General features: G+C 36.3%; 1 protein-coding gene and 1 long non-coding RNA gene across 4 annotated transcripts in view; one reads left to right on the top strand and one right to left on the bottom strand.

The window, feature by feature from the left end:
* The window catches only part of piezo2b (piezo-type mechanosensitive ion channel component 2b), a 257,364-nt gene extending 251,540 nt beyond the window's left edge, over positions 1 to 5,824 (bottom strand). For all 3 annotated transcript variants that reach the window (XR_015478970.1, XM_087241404.1, XM_087241405.1), the window contains exon 1: positions 5,284 to 5,824. Coding sequence is in view for 2 of the 3 variants with exons in the window: in XM_087241404.1 (XP_087097530.1) it covers positions 5,284 to 5,347 (64 nt within the window). In the remaining variant the exon portion in view is untranslated. The remainder of the gene's footprint in view (positions 1 to 5,283) is intronic.
* Positions 1 to 19,037, top strand: part of LOC147846549 (uncharacterized) — a 1,651,758-nt gene that overhangs the window by 583,273 nt on the left and 1,049,448 nt on the right. The window lies entirely within an intron of this gene.

The raw sequence follows: 19,037 nt of genomic DNA, 5'->3' as shown, positions 1-19,037 counted from the left end.
AAATTTTTAATAAATTTTTACATTTTAACAATTGTGTACTTTTTAGGTGGTACTCTGTACCTTTAGGGTATAATATGGACCTTTTGGGTACAAATTTGTACCTTTTGAGAAGGCACCGGCCCAGCTTGCGTACCTTTATTTCTGAGAGTGTAAAATGAATATTTCCCATAGGAATTAATACAATGATCTAATATTATAAAAATGTAAATTGATATCGTTTAGATAGTAATAATTACAGAGAAACAAATAACAAAGTGAAAGTGTCTACATTAGACGACAGGCCTAAATGGAAACAATCAGAAGAAATAAATTAATAAGTCATTCCATACGATTTATGCAGAAGTCAATGGTGTCGAATGACTCTTTAAAACACTCAGAGGAGTTACGCCGTATTACTCTGTCAATAATCTAAGACTAACTCATCCCTTGTGATCAAACACTAATTATACACCCAACAATCCTGTTAACCGGCCACAATCCCTGCCGATGAGTGAAATCAGAGTTCGTCATACACAGATGATGTTAGAATTATTAGCCCTCCTGTATATTTATTGCCCAAATATCTGCATAACAGAAAGATTTCAACACGTTTCTAAACATAATAGTTTTAATAACTTATTTCTAATAACTGATTTATTTATTTTTTCCATGATGACAGCACATACAATTTGATATATAATATTGACCTTAAAATAGTTTGAAAATTTTTTTAAAACTGCTTTAATTCTAGCCGAAATGAAACAAATCAGACCAGAAGAAAGAATATTATAGGAAATACTGTGAGAAATTTCTTGCTCTGTTAAACATAATTTGGGACATATTTGATACAGAAAAATCACAAGAGGGCAAATCATTTTGACTTCAACTGTAGATTCAGTCAAATGGTCATTAATTTGTCATTGATGTAAAACACAGCAGGCTGTCTTTTAAATTTAAGTCCAGGCATAAAGCTGCCTGACAAAAATGGCATTATCCGCTCTTAAAACAAGACAAACACAGAGCCACATGAAACATTTAATGACTCCAACAGAGTAGTAGTTAATTATTGTAACCTTTTGTAAAAACAATTCCCTATACTCAGACCCAAAAATCCACTTAAATGAAATAAAGTCAATTAAAATAATGCTTTAATAAATATAATTGATCAATTCTATGCTGAAGCGTTCACAATGTTTGTATTTTAATGTTTTAATGTTAAATTAAAACCTCTATTTAGTTGGTAACAAAGTCATTTTACTCTTTACAAAAAAGATGTCTGGGATCGATTAACATTTCTAAGCTAAAGAAATAACATCAGAATACATTTAAAACACTGCTTTGCATTTCATAATTGTTTTGCTGTATTTATTTTAGAGACAAGTCCTTAAATAACTAATAATAGATTAAACTAAATTTAAAAAACATGTTGAAATGTATTGCTTCTGGACAGAGTTAATACAGTTACATTGAAAATTCATTCATTCATTCATTTTCCTTCGGCTTAGTCTCTGATTTATCAGAGGTCGCCACAACGGAATGAACCACCAACTATTCCACCATATGTTTTAGCAGTTCCAGCCAGTACTGGGAAACACCCATACACCCTCACATACACACACACACACACACACACACACACACACACACACACACACACACACACACACACAAACACACACACACACACACACACACACACACGCACACACACACACAAACACACAAACACACACAAACACACACAAACACACAAACACACACACAAACACACATCTCACGAAATCAATAAAACAAGATGTCACTTAAGATTTAAAATATAAAACTTAGTCATTTGGTAAAACAAATAACATTAGAATAAAGATTTCGTTAATGAGAAAAAACAGTCAAAATAAAAAACCCTGTTAATTTAAAAACAAATGTTATTTCAGAATCTCAAGTAACTCCACATGACTGTTAGTAATCCCATTTTAAAAAATATCAAAGTGAACTCGCTTTTTTAACAGAGTCGATTTTGCAGACTGTTGCGGTAATGAGATTTTTTTTATTCCTTATTTTGGAAATTATGCTCAAAAAGGTACTAAATGATATGTATATATAGACTTTGTTTCAATTATCTACAAAAACAAAAAGTTAATTTAAACATTTTTAAAAATTCATGTCAAAGTTTTCGTGAGAATCACTCATATACCACAGCATGTGTTTGGACTGTGGCGAAAACCGGAGCACCCGGAGTAAACCCACGTCAACACGGGGAGAACATGCAAACTCCACACAGAAATGCCAACTGACCCAGCTGGGACTCGAACCAGCAACCTTCTTGCTGTGAGACGACAGTGCTAGACACTGAGCCACCGTGCCAACATTGAAAATAATATTTCAAAACATTAAAATGCACACGACTTTACATGAAGACATTTTAAATCTGTAATTGGTGTAACAACAATCACGTTTCTCCTACTTTGGGAACAAAATAGTCTTTAAGCACCAATTTTGTATATTAGAACGTATCTATTTGTTTTTTAAATTACATTATTTAATGTTTTATTAAAATACTGGATATATTTTACTGAAAAGCCCCCATAGCCAATAAAGGATTTGTTGAAAAGATTATGTCTTGTCTATTTATTTATTCATTGTAATTATTATGACTGTCTTTTCGTTTCCCAGTGATGGGTTGCGGCTGGAAGGGCATCCGCTGCGTAGAACATATGCTGTATAAGATGGCAATTCATTGATCAATAAAGGGACTAAGCTGAAAAAATATATATGTAAGATCTTCTTTTCTTCATTAGTTTTGTTCATAATAATCCTATGTCTGTTGGATTGTTTTGAAATCCTATCAATCATTATAAAGATGTCTGAAATTAAGTAAATATAAACACTACATAATATCTAATTAGCTATTCAATGGCTTTTCTGCTGCTTTTATCTAGAAGCATTTTCATTTAAAACAACTATAGCCAAGGTCTCCTCTTTGTGCTTTTGCAATATTTTCCCTTGTACTTTTAAGCATTAAACTTATTTCTGGCTTATTTTGTAATTTGTATGTTTACCACAACAACATTTAAAAAAAAAACTAAACCTTACAGTTTAAAGATCAGTTAAATCCACAGGGTGGGCCATTTATATGGATATACCTTAATAAACTTCTTGGGATTTTCGCAAGAAAAACAATGGTGTTCTTGGTTTTAAACGTAACTTGATTCTTTCATGAGTTATTTACAAGCCCCCTCACATACTGTATACAGTAGTTATGTGCCACAAACAGGACGTTAATATCACCAACCATTCCCATTTTATTAAGGTGTATCCATATATATGGCCCATCCTGTATTTGATCTTGTGTTAATTTATACACATAGAATAATAGACTTAAAAATGTAGGGTTGTATTAACGTTATGTTGGGGTCAATCAAACTCAAGGTTGGATTTAAAAAAACAATCATTTTCTAATACATTTTTTTTATTATTTAAGCTAACCGTTGGGTTTGTCCGTATTTTAAACAGCATTGGGTTAAAACCAACCAGCTTTTTACATTACAAATATACTTTCTCCAAGTAATTTCTTTTATTAAAAATGAATCCTTTATTTGAAATTATTGTTTACAAAAATCAAAATATGAACAACTCAGTGTTGGATACATTTTTTTTTAATTAATAACTGTTGGATTTGCCATATTTAACCCAGAGTTGGATTAAACCACCCAGTATTATTACAAATATACTTTGCATTTTCTTTTATTTATAATTAATCCTTTAATTTAAATTATTGTTTACAAACATCAAAATATGAACAAACTCAGTGTTGGGTTATTTTTTTTAATAACATTTTTCAACCTAACTGTTGGGTTTGCCCATATTATACCCAGGGATGAGTTTAAACCACAGAGTATTTTTCTGTTACAAATATACTTTCTCAGAGTATTTTTTTATTTATTTATAATAAATCCTTTAATTGAAATTATTTTTTACAAAGATCAAAATATGAACAAACTCAAAGCTGGGTGGATTTTTGTAATTAAAATTAAATGACATTTTTTTAACTTAACTGTTGGGTTTGTCCATATTTGACCCAGCTTTGGGTTAAAACCACCCAGCATTTTCATTACAAATACCTTCTCCAAGAATTGTCTTTTATTTTTAATAAATCCTTTATTTGAAAGAATCTTTAATAAAAATGAAAAATATTAACAAAGCTAGGTTAATTTTTTCAAATTAAATTTAAATGACATTTTTTCAACCTGTTGGGTTTGTCCATATCTGACCCAGCGCTGGATTAAAACGACCCATCATTTTTTAATACAAATATAATCTCTCCAAGTATTTTATTTGATTCATAATTAATTCTTTATTTAAGCGTCTTCAAAATATGAACAACGTTGGGTAATTTCTTTTTATTTAAAATGACATTTTTCAACCTAACTGCTGGGTTTGTTTGTATTTGGCCAGCATTTTTCATTATAAATATACTTTCTCAAAGTATTCTCTTTTATTCATAATAAATGCTTTATTTTGAATTACTTTTTACAAACATCGAATGTGAATAAACTCAATGCTGGGTACATTAAATTAAAATTAAATGACATTTTTTCAAGCTAACTGTTGGGTTTGTCCATATTTGACCCAGCGTTGGGTTAAAACCACCCAGCATTTTTATAACAAATACTTTCTCAAAGTATTTTCTTTTATTTATAATAAATCCTTTATTTGATTTTTTGTTTTACAAACATGAACAAACTCAACGCTGCATGGGTTATTTTTTATTACAATTAAATTACATTTTTCAACTTAACTGTTGGGTTTGTCCAGCATTGGGTTAAAAACAATCCAGCATTTTCTCAAAGTATTTTCCTTTATTGATAAAATAAAATACTTGGAGAAAATGTGTGTAATAAAATAGAATGTTGAGTGATTTTAAACCATATTTAACCCAATTCTTTTATTACAAATTTACTTTCTCCAAGAATTTAGTTTTATTGACAAAATAAAATAAAAACTTAAAGTAACGGTATATTTGTAATAAAAAATTAAATGCTGGCTAATTTAAACCCATATTTGACCTATTTTTTATTACAAATATGTGTTCTCCAAGTGTTTTCTTTTATGTATAACTAATAAGTTTCTTTAAAATGATTTAATAATTTATATCTCCATTTTACAGTAAACAAACCAGTACTTTGCAGAGGTAACGTTAGCTGTACGCGCTTACCTGCTGCGTAATTGTTGCGTAAACTGCGCAAAAATCTCCACGCTGCGCACAAGCTAAAACCATTTAAAAAGAAAAGCAATGTTGGAAACACTCACCTGCCGCCAGACACACCGGCAACAGCACTCTGAAGACCAAACCACACACAACTTCAGAAGCCATGGCTCTCAGAGGAGCAGGAGGAACCGCAGCATCCAGAAGCACCAGCAGACGCCTAAAGTCCTGGAGCCGCGGTCGGAGCGCATCCTCCGGGCAGCAAACACTGGATCCTCACACCGGATCCTCCATCAAACACCAGCGCAACACTTAAACACTCCGACTGGACAAAACAAGTACTTTAGACTATTCTAAAGAGATTAAGCGTAGTTAATCTAACTCATGACGTCAGAAAAAAAGTCGGTATTTGTTATTTAATATTGTTTTTAGGAGCGCGCGTTGTTCATCAACCTATCCAAAAGAGCGCGCGAGACAAAGCCGCGTATATCCTTGGAAAAAAAACGAAAAACACAAAACAATTTGTATCCAGGTGTACCAGAGAGGTTAATAAAGTTATTTAACGCTAAATGAACCGTCCTGGAGTCACTTTTTTTGGGCGCTCCTGTTGAAGACTTGCTCGCTGGATGTTCTCACAGCTGCTCTGAGAGCCTCAGGGATTCCGGTCAATGACAGACGCCTGTGCGTGACTGACAGGTCGCTCGTCCAATCAGAGGCCAAAGGGGAGGGACCTGCTGCTCCTCCGGGACGGTCCATTTGACTGCTGTTTTACTAGGAACTCATCATCATTACAACGGGGCTTCTAGAAAAGATTTTATCACAGTCATCATGCACTCCTTTTTTTTTTTAGCTGACTAAGTCCGCTTGGAAATAATCTGATATGTCTGTCAAAAACATGGATTGATAGATACAAATCGATTTATTTTTCACAGACTTGTGTTAATTTAATAACAAAATGCTAAAACGTTGCAGTAAAATGTATGTGAAATAAAAAAAACTTTAATAATTTAATTTAATGATTTTAATATTTAAATAAAATATTTAATTATCTTATGTAAATACTTTAAATCATCAAATTTAATCAAGCAGTATATTTTGGGATTAAATTTTTAAAATTAATTTATACATAGTCATTCATTTATTTTCCGTCAGCTTATTATCAGGGGTCACCACAGCGGAATAAACCGCCAACTTATCCAGCATAATTTTTATTCATCCCATTTTATGGAGCGGATGCCCTTCCAGCTGCAACCCATCACTGGGAACCACCCATACACTCTCCACGCCAACACGGGAAGGAACTCTACACAGAACTGCCAACTGATTAAGCCAAGGCTTGAATCAGCAACCCTCTTGCTGAGAGGCGATAGCACTACCCACTACGCCACCCCGCAACAAAAAGTACCCCAAGTAATTTTTCCAGATTCACAAAAAAGCAGACAGCCCCCTTTAGTGCATTTGTCAACTAAAACATACAAATATACAACAAAAAGTGCTGTTCAGGTTTTGCAAAAATGTAGGCCAAGCCACACATTTCCAACAAGCCTGGTCGGGACATTCAACACTGCCCTGCACCTGTTGTTCCCTTCACCTGTGCTCCAGCGGTCAGTATGTGATCAAAATCTGCAGGTGAGCCATTAATAATCCATCCCAGTATGTTTATCACTGGTGTTGATGATGTAGGAGATCTGAGAGCAGGTCTTTAAAAACTGCACATCAACTCTCAGCCTCAGGACGGCATCAAAATTTTAACACAAAGCACTTACACCGGATCAAACTTCCTGGATGTTTAATACCTTGGCTCTCATAAGTGGCTAATAATAGAATAATGTCTATAATCCATATACTTAGTGGTCTGCACACACATTTATTATCCTTTGCATATACAGTACACACAGATGGCGACTTTAGAGATGAAATATTAAGCATAAATATTTAAACCAGCAGTACCTTTAAACTGAAGCGCATGAGACGGTGAGTTGATTTTATAACTTTAATCATCCAAATATGTTCGTTGGCGGAGTCGTTTTAGATTAACTGCATGTTCAGGAAAGAGATTCTAAGTTATATTTGGAAATGCAAACTCCAGACGTCTTTACTGAGGGAAGAATGAAGCAAAACAAAACATTAAAGAGACGATTCATCCACAGATTAACATTTGCTGTTCATTTACACTCTCTTAAAGACAAAAACACAGGTTAGAACTAATTTCTTACCTGTGTGTCAGAGAGTACCATAGAAAGCAGGGGCGGACTGGGACTAAAAATCAACCCTGGCACTGTTGCCACATCAGCCCACATTATCACACCGACACAGCCCCACCCTCGGACACGCACATTCACTACTTTTATTAGTGTACAGATGGTAAAATAATATAAGCAATACCATATGTAATAGATATTCAATAGATATTTATTTTGTGTCTGGACTTGTGTCTGGAAACCCACACGAACATGCAAACTCCACACAGAAACACCAAATGACCCAACCGAGGCTCGAACCATTGACCTTTTTGCTGTGAGGCGGCAGCGCTACCCATTGTGCTGCCCCTTTTGAGACTATTTCAGTTAATTTAATGCATTTGGCAGCGTCTGATTTTAGAGCAATTTTTAAGTTTCTCTGAGCTTTTTGGCACCGCCTTTCCTTTTTTTATGGTACATCTCTGACAATTAGCTTGTGTTGCACCTAATATTTGTTCGGCATTCTTGCCAGATTTTGATTATGGCCATTGCCGATTGGGCCAATGCTTAACATTCATTATTATCACTATTATCATCATCATCATCATAATATTCACATCTTGCAAGAAACAAAAACTACCTGTATGTAAATGCAATACTTATATTTTTTTAAAAATAAAAAATAGCATACCGGCCCTCATTTTAAAAAAGGTGCAGCCCTTCTGGCATTTGCCAGAATTGCTAGATGGCCAGTCCGCTCCCGATAGAAAGAGAGAGAGAGAGAGAGAGAGAGAGTACTTGTGTATCAGAAAAAAAAGAAAAAAACTTGGGTAGTGAACAGTTTTTGTTCATTATATGGGTTTTTATTATTTATATAATTTAAAATGTAGTAAAAATGTATAGTTATTAGGGATGTTACTGTGTCAGAATTTCACGGTACGATAATACCTCGGTATGAATGGCACGGTACGGTATTTATTGAATAATTTACAGGAAAAACAAAACGAATGAAAAGACTCGAAAAAAGTGCCAAAAGTGTTTATTTACCTTAGCACTGAACATATCAATGACATACAAATGAGCCGTCTATCTGTAAGTTTCGAAACAGGAACTACAATTTTTCAATTTTAATAACAAAAAACTATTAAACCATATAAAAAAAAAATAAGTATCAATTTAGTATTGTTGAAAACTCATCACATTCAACATTTAATCACTCACTCACTTAGATAGAGATGGGTTTTTAGGGAAAATTATCATATAACTATAATCTGGTAAAAGCTGGGATCTCTGGGCATGTCCCCTGCAACAGAAAAAAAAAACTCTCATTTGGGACTGAGGTTTCTGGGACAGAGAGATATGATTTAGCCAAGGTTGACAGCAGTGGGTAACGTTGTGCATTGTCTTTCCACCACTTGAGAGGACAAGCCATGAGTGGGATAGAGGTCTCTTTGCGGTACAAGTCAATGTCTGCATCAATCTAACAAGTGTGCTGTGTTCTGCAGTCCCCATGACTGTTTTAGTCGTATTCCCCGACTTTTATTTCACCACAGTCTGGCAGTGCCTGCATACTGTTATTTCTTTGTCTGTCACCTTTCCTCCTTTTTCGTATCTTTTTAGAAAGAAACCAAAATGCTTCCACATTCGATTTAAAACCCGCTTTAGGTTCAATCATTTCCAGCTCTTTTTCTTCCCCGCTACTAGCAACACACTCCATTTCCGCATTACTGGATCTGTAGAGACAACAGACCGCAAAGGATGATGGCCACGCCTAGGCTGATGGGAATTGTAGTTCCCGCTACCTCCCGTTCACTTCATTCGCCTAAGCAAACTTTTCTCAGAAATATAGTTTTATTGAGTCATGCGCCTACGGTACTATTGAAAAAAATTACTATTGCGGTATGACGGTTTTTACAATATTGTTACATCCCTAATAGTTATAAATCAGGGCTTTACATTAACACCCGCCAAATGCAGGTGGATATCAGCTCTGGCGGGTAAGACAGACACCTCCACTTGCCACTTTGGCTGGTTGGAAATCATTTTTAAATTGTAGTTTTCTTAAAAGCAAGGTTCGACAATGAGCATGTCACGATATTCATGCAAATGTGATCTTAGAATCAAGAAGCAGCACGACTGACAAATGTAACAGTGTTCGCGCTTTTTACCTTCAAAAAAGAAGGTAAATACCGAACAAGAAGATGATCACTCGCGCGCACAGATGATGTGATTCGCGCGACTGTTAAAAAGCACACATGCTCCCATTTACTTGCGCGAATACTGTGCCTAGAGGAAGCGCAACTGGAGCGATCGGTTCCCTTTGAAATAGACTAGACAAAGAGCGATGATCATGCACCCACAGTCCTGCTGCTTTCAATCTGGGACCTTTAGCCAGGACAGATTACTCTGCATATTTTAGAGACATGACAATAATTCTTTTTTTTAAATCTTATGTTTTTTTTAAAGCAAAGGTTTGTTGAATTAAAAAGTGCACCTACGGTTATATTTTCCTTGTTTTGACACATTAAAACATTGTGGCTAAGAAATACTAATATGGTGTATTCAGAGATAAATTTGGTAAATCCTTAATTTTGAGCCATAAAAAGTCCTGTAAAATAAAAATTAATTGCATTGCGACAAGCCATTTGCGCATGCACACTGGGCAAGCTAATACACAACATACACAAGAAGTTAATTAAATGAGGAGGCATGTTGTGGACATAACACAACATCTAAATCAAGTCATTTTAGCATGTCAAAGTCAAATTTATGCATATAAAATATATTTCCCAACAATAAAAGTGTGGCTAGTGAAAATGGCAAGTGGCTAGTAATGTTGGAAATCTACTAGTCACAGTGGCTGATGATCAAAAAAAGTAATGTCAAGCCCTAATTATAATATAAAATATATCTCTATCTATCTATCTATCTATCTATCTATCTATCTATCTATCTATCTATCTATCTATCTATCTATCTATCTATCTATCTATCTATCTATCTGTCTATCTGTCTGTCTGTCTGTCTGTCTGTCTGTCTGTCTGTCTGTCTGTCTGTCTGTCTGTCTGTCTATTTTAGGGCTGAAGAATATACCGTTTGAGCAACGTTATCACAATGCATGTATCTGCAATATTCACATAGCAGGAATAGATTTAAAGGGGTTGCCCACTATGATATCATATTTTAAACTTTAATTAATGTGTAATGAAGCTGTGTGAACATAACACCTGCAAAGGGAGACATTGGCTTTCACAGAGTTAGCTTAACAAAGCCTACAGCAAACGAAGTTTGGGCACTACAAAAAAACACATCCGGGCTAGTGAGATCACAAGAGCTTCCAGTTACGTGCATTCACCTCACGAACACACCCTGCGCAGCAAAGGGACGTGGCCAGAGGCGCTGTAATGTTACAGCAGAGAAAGCTAGAATCCTGTCCAAACGCTGCTATTTCCACAGAGCTTCTTCTGTTTCTGTATTTGGGCTTCTAAAGGATACAGCACAAAGAGAGAATTGCTTACAATAAATGTTTAAATATGTTCCAGAGAATTATAATAATAAAAAAGATATATCTAGCATTTGATAAAGGACAGCCTCCAGAATCTCTCTCAGTTCAGTGTTGGATTCGGCTAAACACTCCTCCAACCGACGAAGCTGTGGACTGTGAGCCACAACCTGTAAGTATTTTTATTTGTTAAAATTGATCAACTACATGAACAGTTTCTAGCCTTAATGGTATGTTATATCCAGGACGTTAATATGGATGGAAACAACGAGAAATGCTGTTTGGCACTGTTAACAATTTAGCTACAAATTTATATTTATCAGTCAAACCACTGTAAACAGCCACAATCTTCAGCAGTGCTACAGTGTCTCTTTATGCGGAATAATATTAATCTCAAATAATAAACTCACATAAGATACGTGAACGTTTCATATTACATACACATGCTTATAACCTGATATATGTGAAAGACACTTGTCAGATTTTATTTTAGAGAGCAGGCATGAGCTGTGTGCTCTTCATTTCTGTCCGATTTAGTCAGCTATCGCTGCTAACAGCTGCTCTGACTGGACTGTTTACACAAAACAAAAGAGCACACTTGTGGGGGAGTGATGCGGAGCCAATCCGCGAATCACAGCAAATTATGCTAGCAGACCAATCGGAGCCTCTTAAGTGCGGGCTTTCAGAGGAACTAAGAAATATGACAGGCTTTTTCATGTTAGCAGAGTAGCGCTATATAGTCAAAGTAAGATATATGTAAAATTAACCTGATTTTCTACAAATGAAGCATGAGCACACACTGCTTTGCATCTTATGAACACAACCAAGCCTTAAAAATACACTGTGGACCAGCGCTTTAAAGATTAAAAGATAAAAATATTATTCAGTAATGCTATTTTAAATTTGATTGTTTAATATTTCTACTTGAAAAAAAATGTTAGACTCTGCAGAAAACCATAAAGCACTGTATATTTATTTATTTATTTATGGTTATTAGTTATTATTTAGCCAGATGCATTGCATGAAGAAAGACAAAAAAATTACTAAATTAGTGAAATCTTTCTAAACAGAGCTATTCAAATCATCAGGTGAAATTCTATACATATTGCAATATGTATCGCAGCAAAACAAAATATCACAATGTCATTTTTTTCAATATTGTGCAGCCCTAATATATATATATATATATATATATATATATATATATATATATATATATATATATATATATATATATATATATATATATATATATAAAGTAGCAATGTGATATGGCTGTATATCGCACTGGTGGGAGGCGTGCGTTGGCTCAAGGCTGCAGGCGGAGTGCTTAAGTGTCCCACCAGTGACAATATACAGCCAAATCACACTGCTATGAGTGTGATATTGCGTTTATACAACAGTTTGACAGCATAATTGTGTATTTAAAAACGAAAATAAAACACAGAGAGTCTCAAAACCCTTTTGTAAGAGGAATTACATCTGTCATTCATTCACATCTGCAGCTGACGTCAGAACAGCAGAAACTGTTGCTACTTCACAAACGTCACTTTAGAGGTAGTGTTTCAATGATTCTCTAGCGTAATGTCTGATGAGAAAACAGGTGATTTTGCTGACATTAAGATTATAAGGCTGAACGGCATAAATGCTATCAGTCTGGAGAGATTTCCCAGTATTTCTCTATTGCAATTTGTAGAACCCAGCAATTAACCCAAAAAACCCAAAGCAAAGATACCAGATTACTATGGTCTAAATACAGCACTTAAACATAAAAAGAGAGAGAGATCGACTTTGAATGTCACTTCAAATAGTTTTTCCTCCCTAACTACTTATTATGCGGTCTTTGTCGCCATCTTGTGGTGGACTATCCACCATCAATTTCTTTGGTTTGTTGATGGCTGTCAACGTCACAAATGTTCGAAATTATAAATATTTAAAATAGGCTCTGTCTTTATAATAATCTGGACAGTTGCAATCTAAACAACTACATCCTCGCCTAAAAAGCTTCAAAAGTACATTGTTGTCCAACAGCTGCAACATTTGTCAAACTGTAGTGAGCTTATTCCTCTGCTTGTCATGTGGGCGGAGTAATACACAAGGGTGAGGAAGATGTACGAGTCCTGATATTGCTTTAAATATCACACGGCTGGTGGTTTAAAAAAATTAAATAAAACTGCTTTTATTCTAGCAGAAATAAAACAAATAAGACGTACTCCAAAAGAAAGAATACTATATGAAATTAAATATAATTTGGGAAAAATTTTAAAAGAACTAATTGTGACTTCAACTACATATTTGAATTTATTTTATTTAACAGGGACAATGCTCATTAATCAACAGTAAAACTGTAAATAAGCCATAATTAGCCAGAAGGGCTAATTTTCATCTGTTGCCCTCTGCCAGATTTTAAAAGGCAACCTAAAATAAAAAAGCACATCATATATATTAGATTAGTCTGTACTGAAGCCAAATCTGGAGCTAACAAAATAACTTACGATAACGCTGCAAAAACTATGTGTTACAGAAAAAAATACTAAATACAAATAAAACAAAAATAGAATTTTAAAAAAAGGGTGTGTGTGTGTTTATTGGGGGGGGGGGGGGGTATGAATGGAAGCAAAAATTGAAAAATGTTTAGTTGAAATTTTGTAGGTTGTAATTTTTTTCCAATATTTTGTTTGAATTTAATTGTATTATCTTTAAAAACAATTAAATATGCTATTTTAATAAAAAATATTGCTTCAATAAATCTGTTTTGTTTAAAGTTTAAGTTTAAACTTTATTGTCTGTTCTGCTTGACACAGAAAGGAAATTTGTCTTCAACGCTGGATTTGGGACAACAATTACAAACATACAACAACAACACAATAACAACACTCATCAAGACAACAACATAAGTTAAAAAGTTTAAAAACCAAATTAGCCCCATGCACAGCATTGCAAATCATTCTTGGCAACCACCTCATTCACTACAAACATTGATCCGATTTAGAACAACAACTGCCATTGGGATAAATGACTTTTTATAGGCATTTCTTCGTGCTTTAGGAATTCTAAACCTGCGTCCTGATGGTAGCAATTCAAATGCTGAGTGAAGGGGATGTGTATTATCTTTAAAAATCACAACTGCTCTTTTTTCCATAAAGGAGTCAAATAAAATCTGCAATGAATGTTGTTTGTGACCAGTTATCTTATTTGTCTGATTGATAATTTGCGATAACTTCTTCTTCTGTTTAAGTGCTGTGTTACCAAACCCTGAAACAATATTATATGTGAGAACACTCTCTATCAGTGATCTATATGCCAAGTTTAAAGTGCACCAAAATGCATTGCCTGTATTCACTGGCAAATGGCATTTATTTAAAAAAAAAAATACAAATTTTAAAATGTTAACACTTTACAATAAGGCTTCATTATTTAATGCTATAATATATTTACAAACAAGAATAAACCATGACCTATAGACGTATCCCTAGTAGCAAAGAATTCTGGCCCAGATTTGGCATAAAGCTGGCACAGCAGGCATTCATCCGGCACTGGCATACAGCATGTGGGCCAAACATGGCCCGGGTTTGGCAGAGGTGTCACCGTTTTTAGGGCGGCACACAAGATTTGGGCCAGATGAAAAACGTAGTATTTGGCCCAGATTTAAAAATTTGATAAGTGGGCCATGTGAGTTTGGCCAGTCTTGACCCACATTTAAAATACACTAAAATCATTTTTGAGTAAAGAAAAAAAATTCTACCAATCAGGTCACTTTGAGAAAAAGCGTGCCCATAGTGTGCCTAAAGCGCATCACTCCATGGGTTTATCAATTTCATTGCAATCGTGACACACCAACCTATCTGGCCCAGTTCAGGCCCAGTTATGAGTTATTAACTTGGCTGAGACTTGGCCCAGATATGGTCTGTGTTTGGCCCTTGTCTGGAAGCCAGATTTGGTCCAGTCATGTACCGTAATTCACTGCGGCATGTGGGCCAAGCAAAACCTGATTGTGTGGGCCAGAGCTGGGCCAGAGAAATTTTGCTATGTGGGATTGCTGTATTTATTTATCTATTTTATTGTAGTTTATTAAAATACAGCATCATTTTCAGTTTATATTAACTCACAGTAATTAACTAATGTTAACAAGCACAACTTTGTAAGCTAAAATTAACAAAAATAACGTTCATTATAAGTTCATGTTAGCCTGCTAAATTCATGACCTAAAATGGACTAATGGAACTTTATTAAGTACAGTGTGACCATTATTATTAATAAAAAATTTTATTTCTCTGAAAAGCTTTTTGTATTAAATTAATAGACTAACATCAACTGATGTGAACTTATTGTAAAGCGAGGCGTTGTCAAAGTGTTGAGGAATATTCGCATGATTTATTAGATCTCCGGGGAATCTGACAACACTGCCTGAACAAATCTGTTTGACAAGCATCTCAAGCACAAAGCGAAGGAACAGCAATCAGGTCTAAAGTGGCCCGCAGCTAATCAATACTCCGTGAAAGGAAGCTATCGATCAATATCTATAGTTTTACGATCGTTCTTTAAAGGTGGAGAGACTCAGTGACGAAGAGATGTCAGGAAACATTCGCCTTCTATCCATAATTCATCAGAGAGGATGAGTTAAACTAAAAGAAACGTCTTTTCTGATGCACGTCCATCAGCTTGGACCGTCTCAAATATCCACCGACATGTCAATTATCCATAAACATAAACGTGACTGATTGACGACACAGATCTCGTTTAATGCTCCGCAAACGTTTGTTTGATTGACCAGGAAAAAAACTAAACTGCTCCTGATTGATGTTTTGATCATAAAACGACGCCAGGGAGATGTTGTTGCTGATCTTTTGCCTGCCATCGACCGTAAACAAGTTTTCCACAATCGCAGGAATGTAAAATAAAAGTCAAGTCTTTGTGACTGGCTCAGATCCACATGCACAGCCCATTAGGAAGATACAAGGTTAACAAATCAGCATGCATCAGAATGAGAGAAACGTGATTAATTCACACATTAAAATTAACTTAGGGTGCTTTCACATCTGTTGTTCACTTTATTTGGTCCAGACCAAGGGCAATAAATGATACATTGTTGCATTTTCTGCTGACTTTGGGTGATTTTCACACCACACTGCTGGCTTTGGTCCGAACCAGTTGAAACTAACCAAAATGGGTAAAGTCTAGATCGGATATGCAGCCGGCCGAAAGTGCGATATGCACATTAATAAAGCAGCATTTTTTTTTATGACACTGTATAACAATAATTAATATTTTTACAGTACTGTGAGGGTTGGGTTTAGGGTTGGGGTGGGGGTAGGCGTTAAAAAAATACATTTTATTGGGTAATTTAATAGATAACATAACTAATACTCGGTACAACTACAGTTTTTACATTACTGTGACGGTTGGGTTTAGGGTTGGGGTGGGGGTAGACGTTAATAAAATACAACAAATGAGAAATGTAATAAATAATAGAAATAATTCGCGTTAACTTCCGGCCGCAAACGTATCCGCTCTCGCAACAACCACCAAAATGCAGTCATCTGACAAAATCTACATCTCTCATTGGCCAGATGTTGTTAAACATATTTCCTGAACTGCTTATTGATTGGTCAGAATTCACGTGCGGGAAAATGCCAGTGAACTCCCGCCAGTAAACAAAACCGGCAGACACAAAATGTTGTTTTTACTCTGGAGGGACGACTGCGCTGACTGATTGTATGCCTGCTTTAGACAAACTATACATTTCGAGAATGAAGCACGGTCGCGGCTGGAAAACAGTGTTTTAATGCATCGCTCGTCACTTCAGGAGGAGCCGTGAATTAATTTAGCTATACTGCGACATGGTCATCTTGCGGAAATATTACCAACGATCCATCAGGTAATGTTTTCCCCTCTCTCTCTCTCTGTTGGTAAAGCGCAGTCAACAAATATTTTTTCCTCCCCATCCCATAATGCACAGCGCATCGGCCTACGGCAGCTGAATTAATCCAAAAGGCGCAGTACTTTTTGCGGTTGGACCTGTTTTAGTACAGATCATATTCTCACCACAAACGAACCGCTCCAGGGTTTGTTTGAAAGCGTACCGAGACCACCTCTTCAAGCAGGTCTCGATACTCTTATTTGATCAGCTTTTGGTGCGCACTCGAGTACGATTGCTGCATTCACACCTGCCCAAACGAACCGCACCAAAAGGGAAAACGAACTCTAGAGCGAATCAATCGAACTAAATAAGGCAGGTGTGAAAGCATCCTTAAAGCAAGAAGGTCGCTGGGTTGGTGGTTCAAACCTCGGCTCAGTTGGTGTTTCTGTGTGGAGTTTGCATGTTTTCCCTGCCTTCGTGTGGGTTTCCTCCGGGTGCTCCGGTTTCCCCCACAGTCCAGGGATATGTGGTACAGGTGAATTGGGTGGGCTAAATTGTCCGTAGGGTGTGTGTTTGAATTTGTGTGGATGTTTCCCAGGGATGGGTTGTGGCTGGAAGGGCATCCGCTGCGTAGAAAAACTTGCTGGATAGGTTGGCGGTTCATTCCGCTGTGGCGACCCCGGATTAATATAGGGACTAAGCCGCCAAGAAAATGAATGAATGAATGAATGAATGAAAACTATATGGCCAAACGCTCAATAACACAAATTTCTAATCAGCCAATCACATGGCAGCAACTCATGCATTTAGGCGTGTAGTAGACAAGGTCAAGACGTTCAAACCGAGCATCAGAATGGGGAAGAAAGGTGACTTTGTGTGATTTAAGTGACTTTGACTGTGGCATGGTTGTTGGTGCCAGACGGGCTGGTCTGAGTATTTCAGAAACAGCTGATCTACTGGGATTTTTCACGCACAACCATCTCTAGGGTTTACAGAGAATGGTCTGAAATATAGAAAAACACCAGTGAGCGGCAGTTCTGTGGACACAAATGTCTTGTTGATGCTAGAGGTAAGAAGAGAATGGCCAGACTGGTTTCAGCTGATAGAAAGGCAACAGTAACTCAAATAAGCACTCGTTACAACCGAGTCCAACCTTGGGGCAGATGGGCTACAGCAGCAGAAGACCACACCGAGTGCCACTCTGTCAGCTAAAAACAGGAAACTGAGGCTACAAATCGCACAGGCTCAGCAAAATTGTACAATAGAAGATTGGAGAAATGTTGCCTGGTCCCGATTTTTGCTGCGACATTCGGATGGTAGGGTCAAAATTTGGCGTCATCAACATGAAAGCATGGATCCATCCTGATTTGTATCAACAGATCAGGCTGCTGGTGGTGGTGTAATGGTGTGGGGAAAATTTTCTAGGCACACTTTGAGCCCATTAGTACCAATTGAGCATCATGTCAACACCACAGCCTACCTGAGTATTGTTGCTGACCATGTCCATCCCTTTATGACAATGTGTACTCTTCTGATGGCTACTTCCGGCAGAATAACACGCCATGTATTGAATCATCTCAGACTGGTTTCCTGAACATGACAATGAGTTCACTGTACTCAAATGGCCTCCACAGTCACCAGATCTCAATCCAATAGAGCACCTTTGGGATGTGGTGGAATGGGAGATTCGCATCATGAATGCGCAGCCGACAAATCTGCAGCAACTGCGTGATGCTATCACGTCAATATGGAGAAAAACCTCTGAGGAATATTTCCAATATCTTGTTAAATCTATGCCACAAAGGATTTAGGCAGTTCTGAAAGCAAAAGGGGGTCCAACCTGGTACTAGTAAGGTGTACCTAATAAAGTGGCCGGTGAGAAATACTTCTTGAGATGTACAAGTGAAATATACAAGTATTGGTATACTTGTACCAATTGAGCATGTGCATAAATATATACACACACAAACACACATATACACAGTACACATGATCCCCCTAATGACTCTTTCGTCCATAAATTTAAATTCAACTATAGCGCATGTCTTTGGACTGTGGGGGAAACCAGAGCACCCGGAGGAAACCCACGCCAACACGGGGAGAACATGCAAACTTCACACAGAGATACCAACTGACCCTGCCGAGGCTCAAACAAGTGACCTTCTTGCTGTGAGACGAACATGCTACCCCCTGCACCACCGCGTCGCCCTATGCGCCTTTTTGTTTATGAAAATAATAAAAACAATAAATGTATACTTTATTGTTAAACATAAAATATGTATTTTATAAAACCTCTTTTATATTAAAATTAAGAGA

Source organism: Danio rerio, chromosome 2, assembly GCF_052040795.2.
Source record: "Danio rerio strain M-AB ecotype USA chromosome 2, GRCz13ab, whole genome shotgun sequence".
NCBI classification, from domain to species: Eukaryota; Metazoa; Chordata; class Actinopteri; order Cypriniformes; family Danionidae; genus Danio; species Danio rerio.
The sequence above is the reverse complement of the archived record's forward strand: the minus strand, read 5'-3'. Positions and strand labels throughout refer to the sequence as shown.